Source organism: Perca fluviatilis, chromosome 5 (genome assembly GCF_010015445.1).
Source record: "Perca fluviatilis chromosome 5, GENO_Pfluv_1.0, whole genome shotgun sequence".
In the NCBI taxonomy this organism is placed as follows: domain Eukaryota; kingdom Metazoa; phylum Chordata; class Actinopteri; order Perciformes; family Percidae; genus Perca; species Perca fluviatilis.
In genome coordinates, this window is record NC_053116.1 from 32,526,569 (window position 1) to 32,547,889 (window position 21,321).

The following is a 21,321-nucleotide window of genomic DNA, read 5'->3' on the forward strand; positions in this document are numbered from 1 at the left end:
GCAGAAACCTCAGACAGAACTGTTGTGCTGCCATGCGGCCATGCGGCCATGCTGCAATGCTGCCATGCTCGTGTGCATTGTCATATTGCCTGCTAATAGGCTACTTATAATTACATAGGATATTTAATGCATGACTTGTACAAGTAAAAATACTCAAGTAAAAGATCACCACTTTTCGCATTTGATGAAAATATATTTACATACATAAACATATTGTTTTGGACATTTCACATAGTACTATACGTTTCTGTAAATGGACTGAGAGCATAGGATATACAGTTTTAGCATCATTGCATTCACTAATTAGCAGTAGTATAGGAGTATTTTGATTGCAGGATTGGCTCCATCCTGGTTTTTTTTCATCTCACACGGTAACAAACATCTTCTCCCATTGGGCTCCCTGAGTCAAAACGTTTATCAAACAGGGGGCCATGATCTAGACTATAATGCGTGTCTCGTTTCCATGAAAACGCTCATTGTTCATCCAAACGTGAGTGAATATTTGTTGGTCTAATTTCAAATTCAAGGAGATACAGGGGCGGAGGCGCGCTTGGATGCAAATTTCCCCTTGCTTGCTGCTGCTGCTGCTGCTGCTGCGCCCCCGTACGAGAACGCGCTCCATCGCTGTCCTCAGTACAACATCAGCATCTTCCGGGGGGCGCGCAGAGAAACGGGAGGAGGACGGAGAAGGAGAGAGAGAGAGAGAGAGAGAGAGAGAGAGAGAGAGAGAGAGCGAGAAAAAGAGAGAGGGGGGAGAGAGGGAGAGGAGACATACTGGATAAAGGCTACGACAAAAAAAAAAACATGATGATAATGGAGTCGAGGCGGTGGAGGATGTCTGATTTACGAGAAAGGACTGTTGAAATTTGACAGAGGGCTCGTGTTGAAACCTGTTCTCGTTTTTTTTTTTTGTTCATTCTGTTTGATTTCCACATGCTGCGTGGACATTGACGGCGTGCCGAGGAAGGGGAGCACCCACGGATGCCTCGGTAGGTAAAAAAAGACGGGGTTCACCGCTGGCGCTATACAGGCAACAGGACGCATCTCATCTCACGGATGGTAATAAAGGACATCCTGAAGATAGCTCTGGACTGATGGATGAGGATGAAACACAGCTTTAACCCCCCACCACCCTCTCCACCCACTGTGAAAGAAAGAGAATCCCGTTTTGATGGAATTTTTTTTTAATCATTCATGGTGTAGCCCCAAGGAAACGAGCCTTAGACAGCAATGTTGAATCACTGGTCTTGGTAAATTATTCATTAGTGGTGTAGGTAGGCTATGATTTTGTATTGCTTCAATGTAGCATCCCCTCCCCACCCCCCCATTCGTTTTTACAATGTTTTGTCTTCTGATATCATAACACACACATTTGCAGGTAACATTTTTATCGTGTTGTGATGTAGGCTCATTTAACAGCCTTTAACAGCCACATAAGAAATAGCCAAAGTGGGGGGAATTTTTTTTAGCGCAGGAAAGCTTTGATATAGAGAAGGAAAACAAAAATACAATACCTGCGAAGTGAGGGGTGCCCAGCTGTCTGGGCATTATTTATTTTTTTACATTATTTAGGCTACATTAATTTCTTTCTTGTGAGAGTCTAAAGAGGAGGAGGACGGGGGTGGTAAGAGAGATATAAAGAGAGAAAAAAAAAACCGACCAAACATGTTGCCTTCCCAAGAAGCCTCCAAGATCTACCATGACAATTATATGCGCAACTCCCGGGCCATCGGGGTGCTGTGGGCCATCTTCACCATCTGCTTCGCCATCGTCAACGTGGTGGTGTTCATCCAGCCCTACTGGATCGGCGACAGCGTCAACACGCCGCAGGCCGGCTACTTCGGCCTCTTCCACTATTGCGTGGGCACCGGGCCGTCGCCCAACCGGGAGCTCACCTGCGTGGGCAGCTTCTCCGACTTCAGCTCCATCCCGTCCGGAGCCTTCAAGGCGGCCTCCGTGTTCGTGCTGCTGTCCATGGTGCTGACCCTCAGCTGCATCGCCTGCATGGCGCTCTTCTTCTTCTGCAACACCTCCACCGTTTACAAGACCTGCGCCTGGATGCAGCTGCTGTGCGGTAGGCAACCTTACAATTGCTCTCACCTATACAGCAGAGGTTACATTTTTGTCTTTTCAGTCACACAGATGCAGAAAATCAAAGGCCAAAAGGGAATGAAGCGAAACCCACCCAAAATCCAATTGACCCTCCTATTATAATTGCATGAATAGCCACCTTGCAGTAGGCGGCCATGAGTATTGGGGTATTTTGTTTCATGTTTTTTTCAGTAGTTGTTCTTGCATTTTTATCTTTGCTATCTTATTTTATCTTATTTATTATTTCTAGTATATTTCTTGTATTTTCTATATGTGTGTGAGTGAGTATCTGTGCATGTCCTTGTAACTTGCTGCTGTAACAGAGAAATGTCCCAATTTGGGATTAATAAAATCTATCTATCTATCTATCTATCTATCTATCTATCTATCTATCTATCTATCTATCTATCTATCTATCTATCTATCCATCCATCTATCTATCTATCTCACTATATCGGCTACGATCTATTCTGAATGCATTTAAAAAACAAATGCATTCTTCTTTTGATGGAGCCTTCTGATGACCACTCAGTAAAGCCACCTTGCATTGCCACCTTGAATATTATTTTAGCCTTTTGTTTGCCCCATAAATCCAACAAAAATATGTCAGCCTCTAGAATGTGTTGTGAGATAAGATGAATAACCCCTAGATACATTTCAAAATGCTTGACAAGAAAAACTGCTATGGTAGGCAGGCCTATATGCTGTACAAAGAAAAGTGCAAAACTGCAAATTCCCACGTAGAGGCTAGTGTAGTGACATCATCAAGCATCATTACGGACTTCTGAGGTCAGTATACCGAGCACCACTCGCTCACATGAGAGATATCATGTGATGTGGGTAGAAATAATAATATGAAAGGTTTTTGTGCAGCGCTTTGATTTTCTGTTACCTCGCTGTAGTCTAAAGGCTATTGGCCAGGTTCTGTTACAGTTAATTAGGAAGTTGTGCAGGAATATTACATTTATGCCGACTATTCACCCACTGAAAGCAAGAACAGGCCCAGAGCTTCCCTTTTACCATTGATGTTCCGAGGATACACCACTGCATCTCCAGTGACAGCAGCAGCAGGATCATAGCTTTATGCTGATGGAATGCAAATGTCATTCATTCATCCATTTCAGCTCATCTCACAGTGTACGATGTGATGTGATGTGATGTTACGGGCTTACATTGGTCCGTGTCGCTATTTTGAGGGATGATTCCAGGTCGATTGGATTATTGTTTTCAGGATGGTGATGTTTTTGTCTCCTGCTCTTGTGAGCAGTGTTACCTTCACAGACAACTGAACAGCTTCAGTAATGGCAAACAGGGGGTCTGTAACATTTACGCTTTGATGGTTCACTTTAGATTTGTGCAGGTGCCAGAGCTAAGACCCCTTTTTTTTACCAAGTGTGACATTATGGGGAATTATTTGTAACTAATAGCACCATAAATTATATATGTACAGTATTAAATTCACATTTCATTTGATTAGTAAAAGTCCATCTTCAAATGTTCTGCTGTCCTGCAGGGGTGAAACTAACATATTTATATTTTTATTTTTTGTTACTCTATAATTTCTTTTTGTTTTTTAGCCAATTAATTGTTTGGGATGTATAGAGAATGGCCGCAAATAGCAAAAAAAGAAGAAAAATAAATCCATGGTGGTATAAAATGTCTTGTTTTCTCTGACCAACAGTCCAAATCCTAAAAGAAAACTAGCAAATATTTGGAATCAGATCATTGTTGTCATTTTTGTTTAAAAAATTATAGTTATATTTCTGACGATCAACTAATTGATTAATCAATACATTTTTTCAGCTCTACTTTCTTGACTTTTTAACAGTTTTATTCTACTTTCAGGATGAAGACAAAGCTCATATTGATTGATTATTCTTAATAGCCCACACAGGAACATTATGAATTTTGGGTCTGATTTATTGCTACTGTCTTTTTCAACTTCTGCTGATATTCAGCACTGATTCTACTGTTTTTTGCAACAAAATGTACGATTGTTTTAGGAGCGACAAGATACAAATGAAATCTATATTGATTTGATGTTACAAGGCCAAGTGAGTAAAATGACCAAGTCAGCAAGATGTAACCTTTGAGTAGTGAGAGCAGCACGTATCTGTCAGAAGGTGCAAGAAATCATAATCTCTCTCATACGCACATATCCAGCGAGCCTCCTGTGTATATCCGACTTCTTTATAAGCTGATCAATGTGATAAATAGGCCATGCAGAATAGCGTGGGAGACAGTTTTCTGTACAGAAACAGTCAGCATACTGAATGAGGGGAAAAAAAAAAAAAAAAAAAAAAAAAAAGAGGGAAAGGAGAAAAGGGGGAAAAAGATCAGCACTTTTTTTTCCTTCTGTATTGTTCTTTTCCTCATCCTCATCTGCCCACTCTGTCCTCTATTCTGCCGAGTGTGCTGAAAGGGCTTGGTGCTCCACAATCAGCACGAATCAGACAGAATAGCAGAGGTACAGGTTTTACTCTCTTTATCTAAATCTTCATGACTTAACAGGAATTGAACCCAGGTCTTTCCACAAACCATTAATCAAGCAAGACGTTTATAAAAAAAAAAAGCAGTAGTGGAAGAAATATTCAGATCCTTTACTTTAGCGAAACTGCAATTGTAAAACATGCATTTAAAATTCTACTTAAGTAAAATGAGTACAGAAGTATTATCAGCAAATGGGCCTAAAGGAAATTACATTATTAATTTGTTATGTAATACTGATGTATCTGTGTCTAAGCAGCATTTGACTGTTGTAAGTGGCAGATACAGAGCTACTTTTTGCGGAGCTAGTTTTACCTTCTTTATACACACCTAGGTTGTTTACTCCAGTGGTCCCTAGTCTATATCCGTGACGTTCCACTTCCGGGATTGCTCCATTGCCGACGAAAATTCTGCCGGGTTTCAGTCATTTAGGCCGTAAATCCGTTACCTTAGGCTTCCTTTGTGTTGACATTTTAAACTCTGGTCGATTTATGAGGACTATGGTTAACCTTTTCTCAGATCTCTGCAGGGTAAATCGAAACAGCTAGCTGTATCTGTCCAATCTGAGTTTTCTGTTGCACGACTAAAACAACCTTTGAACGTACACCTGTTCCACCAAAACAAGTTCCTTCCAGAGGCTATTTTGCAGCGACACCATGGCTCTGTCCGGCACTTAGCGCCGCATAAGACGATTGTTTTAAAGAAATGCCAATAAATCAGAGCAAGTTTTTCTCCCATCTGGGAATGCTGTGTGGACTAGCCAGACCCTCCTCTTGCGCAATGCAAGACTAGGGTCAACAAAATCTCTGTAAGTCATAAAAAATCTGCTTGCATGGGAATCATCTATCAACTCTGTAACGTCATCTCATTTTCAGTATATATTACATCATTTGAATTTGTTTCTTATTAGCGTAAGTAGATCTTCACAATACCATAAGTATAATTTCAGAAAAGTGACACCATATCTTCTTGATTCAGACATGATAGGCTTCCCACATAAGCTCAGTGCTGACTGTAATAACACAAATGTTTATTCTCAAACTAAATTTATGTAAGCGTTCCTTCTAATTTGTGAGTAGGCCTATGTGTCAGAGTTTATGAAACTTTACAACGTTTTACTGTCCTTCCGTCCGATGCGTACAATGTGCGGCGGAGGTAAGTTGTCTAATAGACTTGGCTGACAGCCTAATGCTTCTCATCACCTTGGAGATGTCTAATCATCCACTCTGCCCTGCTGGGTGCAGACGGTGCTGGGTGCAGCAGGTCTCCTGGCACTGCACAGTGACAGATTATACTTCATCAAATACAGTCAGGGCCAATTTGAACCAAGGGTGGCCTAGATCTAGGCCAAATGAACCAAAAGTGCCAATTAGGGAGCAGTTTGGGGTGGGATGGGGCGGGTTGTTGGATGGGTCAAACAAACACAGGACTTTCACCCGGAGAGGGGTGTTCGTTAGCCTAGAAATCTAGACGCACCCTAGCGGCAGCAAATATAATTTGCAGCCAGGGTCGTCTAGCAACTCTCCGTTGGCTTGCGAGCTGGAAAAACCAAACTCTAGTCAGGCCAATCACATCGTGTATAGAGTCGGTGGGTGGGCTTAACCTAATGACGGCAGAGTTGCGACGGTTCCGCGTGAATTCCCTGCTACCATGGTCTTTCGAATCGGCTTTGGCCGCAACTCTGGAAGACTTGGAGTTAAGCTTTTCTTTGAGAAAACAACAAAGAACGGCACTGAAGTCATTCTTAAAAAAGGAAGATGTGTTCAGAGTTTTGCCGACCGGATACGGCAAAAGTTGAATCTATCAACTAGCGTTGCTCTGGTTGGTTGTAGCGCTGTCCTATAGCGTGCAGAGGGAATTTGAAAGACTACCGTTTATCCCGCCCCTCGGATTGAGCCCTGCCAATGGTGAGTTCCCAGACCCAACATCTTGATGTGGGTCTGGCTTGTCAGGCTAGGTGTTTATATCCTGTATGTTATGTAAGTTAATTTTCTTACATAAGGTTCTTAACTAACGCCACAAACATTACTTTTTTTACCTAAACCACAATCTTTTACTAAACCTTACTAAGTTGTTTTGTTGCCTAAACCTAACCAAGTAACATAGGTTTTGTTTGAATTCACAATGGGAGTACCAGAGCGCTAAAAAGTGACACCAGGGGTCCAGACCAAGCTATCGGCGACTGTTACCATGTGAATAGATGATAATGGCCTTCTGAACCTACTAGTAGGAGTAGCAGGCTCCTTCTAACCCATATCTATGAGGCTGATAACAATTGATAACGCCCATTCAATAATTGTGTGATACTGTAACATTTGAAACTGGTAAAAAAAATGAAACCGAAGCCAAAACATTAATGTAGGCAGAGCAGAGTGACACAGTCTGTCTTGGGTTCTAAAAATAAAAAAATAAAAATGGGCCAAAGTTGGCCCATTAGGTTAATGCACATGAAAGGACTATAAGATGCCACTCATGACTCTTGGCAATAAATAGTGGGTGTATTTACCAAAAGGCCTAAAAGAAGTAATAGTGACCTGTGTTGCTGCGAATCGGACCCAAGCCAAGGAAGATTCTTTAAAAGAAACTAAACCGCTGGCAGTATAACACATTCTGCACTGCTCCTGCATTGCTGCAAGAAACACAAGAGGAATTGATTGCAAAACCCTGCAGCAGGGGACTGTATCACAAAGCAAGATTTGTGGGTTATCCATTTATGGGCTTTACTCAGGTTTTCCTTTGTCGCAAAGCTGGCTCCCTTACTGGGCAGGGTTGAACTTCTTTCTCATGCCCCCTTTTATAAATGTTTACACATTTAGTTCTGTCATTTTTTTGTGTGCAACACTATGAATACCTTCCAGGAGAGAGAGTCTGTGAACCCCATTATCCCCATATTTAAATGATTAGCGCATCTTACTCCTCTATATAACAGCCAGTTTTTAGACCCGCCTCTCTGTATTGCCATTGGAACAGCTATAAACACTTTTGCAGTGTTTCCGTGAAGCTATCATTGTTTCATCCGGATAAAATGTATTGTAATATTTTTGACCCAGATGATAACCAGCTTGATGACACCAGCTAGCTAGGAACGCCAATGTTAGGCTGAGTGAAGTCACGTAGCTCAAAGAATGACAGACTAAGTCGAACTTGCTTTGTGATACAGGGCCCAGGAAAACAGGGATGATGCAGCAAGAATAGCTGCCACTGAAATTTCATTTATTTGTTTATTGACAGGGAATTACTGACTGTAAATGAGCCAGAGTTAGCTCAGCTGGCTTATTTTCAACTTAATACAGTCAGCACTTCAAAGCAACATATAGAGACCAACATTGAAACATGCTCACAATGCACAACAACAACAAAAAATGTAGAATGGTTATTTAGTTGTAGACACTTATGAAGTCAGAGGGGTTAGGAACAAACCAAATGTGGCCAAAAGTGGGAAAGGTTTGGGCCGATAGCGAATAAACAACTACCTGCTAATAGGTGACTTTTCTCCTATCGGCCCCAAGTTATGTCACACCTCGACGGTAAAGTGAATAATGGGCTCATTTTACACTAAGAATCTAGACTAAGCAGCATTTTTCCTCACACGAAAAGAACAAGAGGAGGGCTAGATTTCCCAAAAGCACCCTGAGGTCTGTGAAGAGCTTCGCTGCTTGCACCTTTGCTTGGATTTAGATTAATTCAGTGGAAAATGCTCCCAGGGAAACTGTAAGAGCTTTAGTTTTAATTCACCTTTTTTGAAGAAAATATATTTTATTTTTTATTAATATTTTTACCTTCCTACAGAAACCGGTCCGTTTTATTTCTTTATGTTGTTCTCTTCCCACATCTTCTTCTATTCTATCTCCTCCCCAACATCCTCTCCTATCTGTTTCCAGTTTGTATTGTTTCCTTTCCTCCCTCAAGCAGAAAAGAGGTAAAGCTCAGTAGCCCACAAGCCATCGCAGCTTGATGACTCTCTCTCTCTCTCTCTCCTCCATCAACTCATGCCTCCATCTCTCTTTAACCTCTTTCCCAGTCTATTGCAATATTAAACAGAACTAAGCTGGACATGGGCCGTGGCACAGGGGAGGAGCTGTCCTGGGAGAAACGACCTGTCAGCGACTGTTCGCTCTTAGTGTGTGTGTGTGTGTGTGTGTGTGTGTGTGTGTGTGTGTGTGTGTGTGTGTGTGTGTGTGTGTGTGTGTGTGTGTGAGCAAGATAGAAAAAAGATGGATAGTGCTGGAGGTATGAAAGGCTAATGTTGTTAACATTTAAAGCTATAGTGCGTAGTTTCTGTCTCCTCCGGGAGGAATTCTAAGTAATGACAACAACACTGTCGGTGCGTCTACATGATACAAGCCTTCTGTGATCGTGCACGAGCTCCGACCCCTCCTCCACGCAGTTGCTAGTAGCCAAGGAGGGCAAGGAGGATTTAAAAAAAAACATGATGGACTCTTCAGAAGAGGTAATTATCTTCACTCGAGTTTCTGCGTGGGAAAGTCACCGGACAACACAATCTTCTGAACATGAGCCAGACTGAGAAATACAGAGAGAGTTGTGTGGAGCTGATAGTCTTAATTAGCTTTGTAGCAACTCATTTGGCAATGGCTTGAATGTAATGGACGTTCGTTAATATCAAAAAGTTATGCACTAAAGCTTTAAAAAACTTTCCACTCTGAAACGTCTTGCTCCAGTCTAGGTTGCGAAGCTGATTAGGGTAGTTCTGCCTGTGTTTCGGGATCAGACTCGGGTTTTAACATGTACGGGTGAGCCAAAGCCATAGGTTACCGGCTGAAGTGGGTTTATTTTGGATCACACTAACTTGTCAGGCCCCGCTTAGGTTATATCCAGGACCTTCCACTTCCGGGATTGCTCTGTTGCTGCCGGAAATGCCGTATGTCCTTCTTTTCGGCCGGATGTTATCTTAAGCTATCTTTGTGTTAGAATTCTAAACTCCAGTCGATTTATGAGGACGATGGTGCTCCTCAGATCTCTGCAGGATAAATCCCGACAGCTAGCTTGAACATCATAGCAATATAATATGAGGCTTATTTTGTCATGATTCTGTAGGGTCTTCCACCAATAGGCCTGTCCCACCCCTGTTACCTACATATTGACTGTATGACTGATGATCAGCTACATAGATGAAGAAATCATGAACATACCATCTTTTTGTTCCTTTTAAACAACTGCAAACAATGGAGCTTCTCTGTTTTTGAAGTACTCATAAAAAATCCAGATCACAAAAAATTGGATTGGATTTGAAATTATACATTAGGGGATACCAGCAATGTTGAGAATTCCACCATATTGGATTTTCTTAAGATCTGTGCCTCCAAACCATTGCTAACTCGTAATTATTGAACCATTGCTAAGTAGGTCCTAAATAATTATGGATTACGCGTTATAGTAGACAATGATAGATTACTTATAGCTGACTCCTAGTTAGTTAGCGGCAACATATCATCATGAATCAGCACAGTGACTCGTGGCTCAATGTCTGTGATTAACCCTGAATCACCTGCTAAATAACACTTTATATAACTAATCAAGCCCTAATATGTACATATTAGTTACTATTTTTCTGTTCCCTCAAGTAATATAAGTATACATTATATTACACTTGCATGTTACTTGGAATGCATCATTACTTCCTGATCATCATTACTCACCATTTCTGTGCTCCCTCAGGTAAATCATCAATGTGCCCAACTGCAAAGTAGCTGCTGAGTTTTAACTGGGAATCTACAATTTGTTCATGAATGATACAAGCCAGAAACAGAGAGAGCAGAATTCTGGTGAAAGAAATGCACTGATCATACTCAGAACACATTTACATTAATATTCACATTATGTCACATTATTAGCTAACACAGCCACACTAGATGCAAAACGAAAAATCTTCTTCAATCTTACTTCTGACACTTGCACCCTGGACACTCATCTTCTTGGGGAGTAACAATTAATGTACATGGTTATGGTTTGCTTTGTAATGGGGTTAATACATGCATACACTCTGAAGCTGCTTAGATAAGATGTGCACAGCAAATGACATGCCCCATGTTTCACTTCAGTCATGGTGGTCTGATCCAACAGGCATATGGTTGGATTTATGTTTTCAGAAACAGGCGTACATCAAAAGTAATTTGGGCAATTAGATGAGCCTTCTACCAATTCACTCACCCGTTTCGAAAGTTAACAATCCGTTGAATGGGCGTTATCAGTGGTTATCAGCCTCATAGATATGGGTTAGAAGGGGCCTGCTACACCTACTAATAGGTTCAGAAAGCTGTTATCATCTCTTCACGTGGTAACAGTCACAGTTAGCGTGGTCAGGACTCTTGGGTGTCAGTTTTTATTGCTCTAACTAATGTTACTTGGTTGGGTTTAGGAAAAGATTGTGGTTTGGGTTAAAATACTTACGTTTGTGGCATTAGTTAAGAATGTTACGTAAGGAATGTTACGTAGTCTAGGTCATTTTGAAAAAGTCAACATTGACTTTTGGTTTCACACAGGACACAAACACTGGTCTCACAGGTGAAAGTCCTGGGTTTTATTTGACCCATCCACCACCCCAAACTTTCTCTTTATGTGGAGTTTTTTTTCGTTATGTTACTCCCTACCGTTGTCATACTTCATAGTACGTCATCTTACAGCACCGCGGTCGAGCAGTTAAATATTGACGCAGATGGGTGATCCAGCATACCAAGAAATGATAACGGCCTACTGAGCCAACTACGAGGTAGAGTAGGGTCATACCGCCTCAAATCTAAGATAGTGATAGCAACTTTTAAAGTTTTACCATGGTCTGGGTGAATACTTAATTCTGATTGGCTGCAGGGTTGTATATTAAAAAGTGATGGAAACCTACTAAGGAGTTCAGGTGAAATTGACTTTTTACTGTTCTAAATGAATGCGTTAAATGAAATGGAAAAAAATATATAAAATTTTAATATCTTATTTCCAACATCAAGTGTAGTCTTTCAGTGCTTCGTCCTCTGAACATCACAGGATGGAGCTAACAAACAAGCTGCAAGTTTGTTACACTACCCTTCTGATTATTTAGTGATCATCTCACATCCCGTTCATTGTTCAACTCGTTACTTTAGGCTGTGGCTGACAGTGCACATGCGTATCATTTGTTCGTGAAAGTCCTGTTATTGATTTAGGGACAACGACATGACTGGATAGTGAGCTGGTGTTGTTGTTAAACATACCGTCAAATTATATTTACTGATTGTCAAGGGGTTAGGGTTTAGGGTTAGGTAACCCACTGTTTCCAATGTTATCGATTTTGAATGGTGTTAACATTGCTAGCATAACGTTGGCTAATGCCTCGTAGTTGAGCCAAAAGGGTTTAATGAGCTGAATGGATTATATATCTCATTTTTGCATCACATTATTCGCTTAGACACGAATGCATTGGAAAAGTGTGTACGACAATGCATCAATAACTGTAATCCAGAGACAAAACAACCCTGGTCAAATTCTTCTTAATTTTGCTAAGGAGAAAGACCGGGTTTGATAAATGACCAATGTTGTCGTTGTCTATTCTTGCTCTCTCACTCTTTCACACACAGACCATGCTTCCTGTCCATTTTTGTTCAGAGTGACATATACATGTCTTGCTGCAACAAGTAAGCAGCAGAGCCATCGAAAAAGAGCATGTGAAAGAGAGAGGAGAGACAGAATAAGAGTGAGTGAAACACAGCGAGTGAACGAGTTTGTGTGTGCATGCTGACATTATGCTCCTGCTCCTGCTCCTGTGTGTGTGTGTGTGTGTGTGTGTGTGTGTGTGTGTGTGTGTGTGTGTGTGTGTGTGTGTGTGTGTGTGTGTGTATTAGCGCATGTGTCTGCGTGGCCACACATGCGTCCGTTCACGTGACCATGTAAGACAGCGGGTAAATGTGTATATGATGGCTCTTCTCTGGAGCCAGTGCGGTGTGTGTGTTTTTTTCTGCACTAGTAAATGTGTAATGATCGTGTGCATGTGTTTTTGGTGTTTGTTCATGTGTATAGCTTCATACAGTATGAGTGGTAGCGCCAGTGCTCGTATGTAGATAAATGCACCTACGTGCATGTGTTTCCAGCAGGAGCTAAATAGATGCTGCAGTGGTCGAGTTAAATATAGAACTACAGAGAGAGAGAGAGAGAGAGAGAGATATAGAGACACAGAGAGAAGAGGTTCCCCGAGGGATATCCCTGCCTCTCCCTCTCTTTCTCTATCATGCCCTCTCTCTCTGAGATTTCTGGCCGGCTTTTCCCAACCAAACGTACATGTTTTAATTATCAGGCGCTTAATAAATAATTTCAAAGTCACCAGGGTGTTTCTAAAAATATCCTGACAGCTGAATAATGGATTCCTTTGACCCTTCTCAGCATTGTCACTCAGTGTGTGTGTGTGTGTGTGTGTGTGTGTGTGTGTGTAAGAGAGAGAAAGAAAGCAGTTGAAAGAGAAAGCCCCTAAAGCATGTTGATGAGATGTATGAGGGGAAGAAAATGGAAATTTCTCTACTATACATCATCCATGCTTCTCATTAATATGCAAACTTTACTGAATAACATATATACCTCCATGTCAAACGGATATATTGTTCATTCTCTTTCTATGTATCAGGCTTTATATAAGGCATTTAAGGCTGTTAAACAAGCTATATTCTTTTGAAGATGACACTTTGCAGCTAATGATCACATTATGATCAAGGGTGTTTTAACTTATGCATATACAGTTTATTCAGTGGTTCCCTCCTTTAGTTCAACTAGTTTGACCAGGAGCCATTAAAATGGATTTTTCTTTTAAAGTAGCAGTTAAGAGAACTAGCTATTTGCATTTGATAGTTGAGGTACTTTGTCGATGTTTTTAAAGAAATCTGCAATGACTAGCTAGCATTTGTTGCATTGCTTAGGACACGATGAAAAAGACAGCTGGAAGGTTGATAAGCAGATTGCTTTTGTGGCGAATCGAACCTGTCACCTGTGTGTTCTTGTTCCTGCTAAAGTTGTCGATTCACCCAAATAACAAATATAAAAACTTTTCTCATTCAGTTTTGGACTTACTTGTCCAGGTTTTGAGATATTAACTAGGGGTGCAAGATATATCGACTCAATATCGTTATCACAATATATCGAAAGTGTTGCAATAAGTGCAATATTTTGTTTATTTTGTGGAACTCTGCATCCCGTCCGTTGGCTGTGTGGCTTAATTGTGTTCGATGTACAGCCTGCTTGAAACGCTATAATGATCATGTTTCATTGGCCAGTTACCGTGCCACTTGTCAGCGCATGGGTCCACTGCGTGGCAAACCCTAGCGTACCACGTGTGTGCATATTTCAACAGAGTGACAGTGTAAGTGAAGAAATCAATAGAGACAACAAAACGGAATGAATCAGAGAAGCGAAAGAAAAGTTGTGTCCTGTTCTCTTTATTTATTTATTTTATACTGTCCAACCAGTAAAACATGTCCTGTTCTGTAGACATGGTCCTGATTTATTTATTCAGGTTGGACCAGTCCAATATGACATGTCAGTTAAAATAAACCTTGTGTTTAATTTGTTATTAATCTATTTTGATGCGTTTTCCCGTAACTTTTGTAATTTTACATATGTTTAAAAATATTGAAATTAATATAAATATCGCAATATTCATAATCAATATCGCAATATCACATTTTGTCAGTATTGTGCAACCCTAATGTTAACTATAACTATAGATAACCCAACTCACTGTCAACACTTTTCCTTGGAACTCATTTTTATGCTCTGTAGATTATCCAGGAAACCTGAACATTGTTTCTGGAGCAAGATGTTGCTGTAGATTTTTTTGTTTTTGTTTTTACCTTTTAAATGCTGTGAATGCAACAAACAACTTTCCATTGTATATAATGCCAATGTTTTAAAATTCTTGCTTTTTATATTATGGCAGATGGCAACTACTGTATGGTTACCTTGGTTAGAGAGGCCGTAGTTATGGCAAAAGGACGGTTACAGTATGGTAACTAAATTGCTTGGTTAATGTTAGGGAAACATCATCAAAATCAGAATCATAACAACATCATGGTTACAGTTAACAAAAAAGTGAATGTTGACTGCCAGTCTGTACCAATTCCTGCTTTTGCACTAAACATTGGTATTGGATACAAATAACCATGTGCAGAATCGCCTAATATGGACATAATTCCTGAGGATACTAGGCTGATCCAGAAAAAGGCCCTAAGAAGGACCATTTATAATGTTAGGAGGTAACAGAAAAATACAGTATTTCCTGCAGTCTATTTAAAGGTGCACTATGAGTTCCTGCATGGTTTCAGCACAATTTAATTTTTGTCTCAAATCGTAGGCATCTCTCCTTGATCAGCTAGCCGCCTGCCCCCTGAATACGCTGAGAAAAAGTCCGGTCTCGGGAGTCAACACAAGGGTTGTAAACGTCAAACACTAGAGGCACAGGCTGTGCACCAAAATAAAACAAACGACTCCAGCCAATCACCAGCAAGATGGTTGGGGGAGGGGGTGGGAGATAGTAACAGTTAGTCATGACAGTTATGGAAACATGGGGGGGAGATTTTGGTTGGAATTTACTTGGAACGTCAACAGAAGTGACCATGCAGGAACTCATAGTGCACCTTTAACTATAGTGTTGGCGCTAATAGGTCACACTTTAGTCTTTACATACTTAAAAAATATTTACAATACACAAGTTGGTTCAGTGCCAAGTTAAGTTAGTTTAGTTTATTTTGAACATATGTACATAAAAAAAACAGATAAATAAGAACATGTACATCTCAGCACAATCTTCCACAAGTATTCTAAGTGATTCAAATAAGAAATTCCCATGTTCATACACTACTCCAATGACAGGCTAGCTAAAATATACCCATCTCTGACCCTCTGGGTCATGTCACATGTTCTGGTCATGCCCCTCCCTAGTTGATTTCTGGTCCTCCATATTTGACTGCCTTTCAGCTTTATGCAACACATCACTCAAACCCAATCGACTCACTGCTATATTTGGAGTCACACCCTCGGAAATACATACCACAAGAACACAAAGGAGAGCAGTAGCGTTCTGTAGTCTCGTAACACGTAGAGTAATCTTAATGAATTGGAAATCTAATAAATGCCCACCCTTCAGGAGATGGATCCAGGAGGTGCTATCTTTACTTCAGTTAGAAAAAACATACAGTGAAAGGTGTGGACTCCGCTCATCGAAAATGTGAAGGAGTTTGAATCTAGAACAGCTCATGTTATCTAAGCGCTCTCTTTAGTCAACTGTCTGACTAGCCCATTAATATGCCGCTGTAGAATTGGATCTTGTTTATTTTTTTAGTTTTTTTGCACTCTTGGTCCCATGGGAGGGTGTATGGGGAGGGAGAAGGGGAGGGCACCAATGTGGGACTATGTCCCGAGTTTGTTTGTATGCTCATTTCTGTATATTGAAAATGCTTAAAATAAAGTTATATAAAAAAAAGAAATTCCCATGTTCAAAAAGGAGTAGGAAGAAGTTATAAACAAACTATTCTGGTCCTATCCCCTTTTTCTATTTTTATACTTTAGTTAAATACAAAACAATTTGATGCTTCACTTATTTATATATGTTTACATACACATACATGTACCGTAAATCTGCCTACTTACACACACATAAACACATGCATACACATAGACACACATGCATACATACAGTACATGCATACAGACACACACACACACACACACACACACACACACACACCACACACTTTCTTTTCCATCTATCTACTTCGTTTCCTTCTATCTACATCAAACCGAATAATAACCCATCCAAACTACACTTAGTATATAATCCCAGGAACATACAGTCAGTATACAGTACTATCACCTGGAGTCCTTTTCGTATCCATTCAATATATTCATTTTAAATAGTCTCTTAAATTTATTTGATGCATTGTTGTTCTTATCGTTCTTTTGAAATACAAAAGTTCCTCTTAAGAGATGTTTGCTCTATCTCATTTGAAACAACCCATACTGTTGATTATTTACTTTGTACATGATTTGTGCAGTTTTAAAATCAACAATATCTTTGAATTTTAGTGCTTTTAGTTTGATGTAAAGTGGATTAGTTGGTGCTCTATAAATGTTTTAATTTACAATTCTTAAGGCTCTCTTTTGAAGGATGAATATAGGTTCAGTGTTTGTTTTGTAAGTGTTTCCCCACACTTCCAAACCGTAAGTAATGTATGGCAGTATGAAGGAAAAATAAAATATGTACAATGAGCGTTGATTTAATAGGTAATTGGTTTCATACAGTATTAAAATAATTTGGATATTTTGGCCTTAATATGATGTATATGTGTCTTCCAGCATTATTTTTCATTGATTATTACGCCCAGAAATTTAAGTTGAAGTGGAGTGAAGTGGCAACAAGTTGCAATTAGTGGGTTCCCGCAAACCAAACCCTGCTTAGGGCCTCCAAAAGTCTAGGGCTGGCCTTGGCTGTGTACACCATCAATCATTAAACACAATCATTTTAGGATTAATGGACATTTGCCATAATGCTGTAAACTGTAAACTACCCAAATCTCATGGTATTCAGAAAAAACAGCTCTATATTATCAAACCACAATGATCAGACGATCAGAACAACAACGCTACATGTAATATCCAGTGTGGTAAACTGTAGTTTCAGTATCAGTGCTGGTTCATAGAGATACTCTTCTACTCTACTCTTCTACTCTCTAATTATGAATTAGATGGATTGCCAGAGGGGACCGCTCACTTATCCCTCAGTATATCACAAAACTGCTTTGCGTGCCTCAATAAAAAACGATGCTTGGACTTCAGAGATGACACATTATATGGTTATGTGCAAGCCTCTGTACGCTTGCCAATCCTCTTTCCAGATTCAGGACCCGTGCCAGCAACTTCCTCCTCAGCCGGTGAAGGACACAAAGATGCGTGAGGAAAAGATAAAGGAAAAGGGAAAAGAAAAAGAGAGGGGACAGGAGTTGCTGGCACGGGAGTTTAGGATTTTAAATCTCTACAAATTGGTTTGGTAAAAGTATCACATGTAACATTTTAGGCAAGGTCAACAATTTGGGTAGAAATTTGAAATTTATGAATAAAAATCAAGATGTTATTGGGAGAGAGCATTATGATCAGCTTACATTCCTCAATTATAATTAATAAATGACATATGTAAACAAAAAAGGACAGAGGGAGAATTTACAGTATGTAGTAGGAGTGACAAGGTGTAATGAAAGAGGGGAAAAAAGAGTGAAAGCTCCATGCCAAGTGGGCCAGTGAACCCTCGCGGCAGCAACATCTTGTAAAGTGCCCCCTTCAGCAAAACACACACACACACACACACACACACACACACACACACACACACACACACACAAGGCTTGATCCCAACTCCATAAAAATCTCTGTATCAGCGAGGAGACCGTCCATTAGATAGATGGAGGACAGCAGGCCAAGGTCTAGAAACTGTAGCAGAGGGAAGGGCAGACCTCAGACAACTTTATTACATTATAGAGTGGACCCGGTGATCTATTTATGAAGTCATGTTCACACCTTTTCACTTTGCTGCTCTGTGTTGGACTTTATACTCCTTTCACAAGGAGGCCTATTTACAGGAGGTTACAGTTTGGTTATAAATACAGCCTTGTGGTTAGCTTTTAGACTTCTGTAAAATATAGAAGGCCATGTGATTCTCCACTGGAAGTTATGTAGCCACAGTAACGGGATATCTCAAACATAGAAGAAATTTAATCAATGGTACTAATTACTCTGCCTGAAATTTCTCATGCTTAATAAGAGTCCAGGCCTGAGGAGATCTACTGTACATGCCAATATTGACTTATAGTCATAGCGCCACCTGCTGGCAACAGGAAGTCAGCCTTATATGACAAACATCATCCGATTTACATGAAAATTACATTGTGTGGTCGACAGCAACATAATGCGAGCCCTACTTTTGCCATGCCCATTTTATTTTATTTTTTTAACTAATGTGTGCACAGAGTCCGGCAGTTGCACAAATGCATGGCCATGTCAACCTGTGTCCCATCGGTAATCCAGTCTGCATTTGAGTGAAGGGGTGTGTCTGTGTGAGCATGTGCTTATATGAATTACTTTGTATGTGCACTACACTGCATGGATTGTATGCTTTCATAAATTAACTCAGTCAGTCAGTGCACAGGGCACAGTGTTGGATTGCGTCATGAGCCCAGCTGCTCAGGAGGAATACTGTGGAGCCTGGATCTGCTCCCATCAAAAATACTTCACACTTATATATAGCACACTGATTATATTTTTAGAGTTCTTATCTGATCAGTTTTGGTTGTTTGTCTAGAATGAAGAAAAGGATATGTGTGCACATAGATGAGAAAGTCTGACACATTAGTTATTTAATAAGTCTATAAATAACTTTAGGGCACTATAAATAAATTGTTTCCTGGTAATTTCACCTAGTTGGATCACAAACGTGTCTTTCCAAATGTTTCCATTAGTTTGATCTGCTTCGATGCCTTGTTTCTAACAGCTGACGGGCTGTGAATGCTGCGATAAAAATAAAAGACAGGAAGTGATGAACTGAGATGAGTGAAATGATATAATGGAGTGAAGCAGCAGTTAGCCATCTTGCTTTCTTTCTCCGACTTCCTACGACTCGTCTTTCGCTTTCATTCTTCAGCTCTCTCTGTGTCTCGCTGCCTCCAATCCTCCCCCTCTGTTCGATCCCTTCTCTTTCTGCCTTTGAAGTTCGTCCCCTCCAAGTTTAGAATGCAGTGTCTTGAGAGATTGGTGGGGGGGGAGGAAGGAAGAGGAAAAACCCCAACAACTTCAAAGGTCTTTTCTTGGGTTGTAGGAAGGTGGGGGTTATTCTTAGCCCGCCGGTGCCCACTTAAATGCTTGAGTTGAAAATAGAGGATAAGTGTAGATAGAGGAAAGGGCATGTCACACGGTCATTACTGCCCTGCAGTACTGAAAAAAAGTTTTTTTCTACAATATGCTAAATATCTATATAACGTGTAATGATATATATTTTTGGAATTAATGACTTGTTGAATCACTTGTTATTTTTAATAGATTACTTTGTCTCAGAAAAGCTAACTAGACATGTTCAGTACATGTATTATTTGCAAGGGATCTTCAAACTGAACCAACTGGATCAGTAGCTTTAAGCAGTGGAGCTCCTTTCACTGGTGGTGACCAAGCCTGCTGTTGTACTGCAGAGCATATGAATGGTGACGTGTCCGCTTACCGTTGTATGTATTGATCACTTAGATGAAGAAAAAAGTGATCAAACTCAGCGGCTACAAATCTTTGAACTGAACAAAATTATATTAATCAAGTGATTCGCGGACACCTCCAAAACCTCCAAAAAAGTATCGCTGACTCGAGGATCTAAGCTGTCAAGAGGTGCGTTCTTAACGGAAAAGAAAGAACTATGTTTGTGTTTAGTTTAAAATACACAGCCACCTGAACGCCACAAAAGGACTACCGCACGTGTTCCTTTACTGACGCCGACTGCTTTGGGCTCACCAGAGTAATTGCTAAAAAAAAAATAGACCCAACCGTGCAACCTGCATGAGCCGTAAGACTAACAAACAGGTTGCAAACAAGGTAGGTTGTTTGGGCTGAGATTATCCGTTTTGTCCAACGACTTTTGCTTGTTGTCCCGTTGGACACATTCTTAGTAATGTCGCCCACTTACGAGCTCACAGCAATTACTTTCTTGAGTACAATTAGCTACGAAAATGAAACCCAAGTATTTTCCATCACATTAAATGATATCACAGAGTCAGATTTAATTTTATGCCAAAACATGATTTGAGTCAGAAAATTAGATTTTTATTGCTCACAGCACAAACACACCATGACGTCTTATGTGTTTTAGGCTAGTGGACAATATATCCACCAAATATAATAATACAAAGGAAAATGATTGGTTAATGAGCTGCCATCAGGCTGAAGTATTTTGCCCATCAGGATTCTTCATGTGGCTCTGCAACCACATTTTCAAAAAGCCCATGCTCAATATCTTTGAACGAGTTTCATGCCATATGGGGAAACATTCATCATAAACCCATAAAACATGTTACCTGCCACTCATTACTCAGTTAATGCTGTTATTATCTCATAACATGATGATTTCCCACGATGATTACTTCCATTGCTCTTCCATTCTCTCATTACTTACTGTATTATCGTCATTATACTCTCTTTCTCATTACATTCTCTCATTACGCCTGCAATCATTTTGTCTGAGAAGCGATCACATTTTCAACTGGTGTACATCTCAGCCTGAAATAAGACTCCTCATATTTGCATGGTGTTCTGCTTTACACAGAGAAGTGGTGACTAATCTGACATCCACCCTTATCTGTTGCCATGAGTTCACCACCCACCATTTTCTCATGATGGATGGATGGCTAGTGGGTGAAACACGGGGTCTTCAGAGGGAATCACTAATGTGACAGGGTTCAACCATATGACTTTACTTTAATACACTCAGATCAATCACCTTTAGACCCTACACGCACAACATTTCCCTGCCATTCTGCACTTTGTTGAAATTGTTTTCCTGTTTTCCAGTCCAGATGAAATTAAATAGTTTTTCTGCCACAGCTTACAGACTACTCTTTACAGCCCTGTGTTTCAGGAAAAAAGAAAGGAAAAAGATTGGTCTGGAGCTCCGTTATGGTTACCATTTAACCACAAAGCCCCCTGTCCAATTCTTGCCTTAAAGGAATATTATTGTTTGTCTCAAAAGAGGAA

At 40.3% G+C, this 21,321-nt stretch overlaps 1 protein-coding gene across 1 annotated transcript in view; it reads left to right on the plus strand.

Annotated features, from left to right (window-relative positions):
• Positions 1-693: 693 nt before the first annotated feature.
• The window catches only part of lhfpl4a (LHFPL tetraspan subfamily member 4a), a 29,343-nt gene continuing 8,715 nt past the window's right edge, over positions 694-21,321 (plus strand). The window contains exon 1 of the mRNA XM_039800457.1: positions 694-2,074. Within this exon, the coding sequence (XP_039656391.1) occupies positions 1,666-2,074 (409 nt within the window). The 5' untranslated portion in view covers positions 694-1,665. The remainder of the gene's footprint in view (positions 2,075-21,321) is intronic.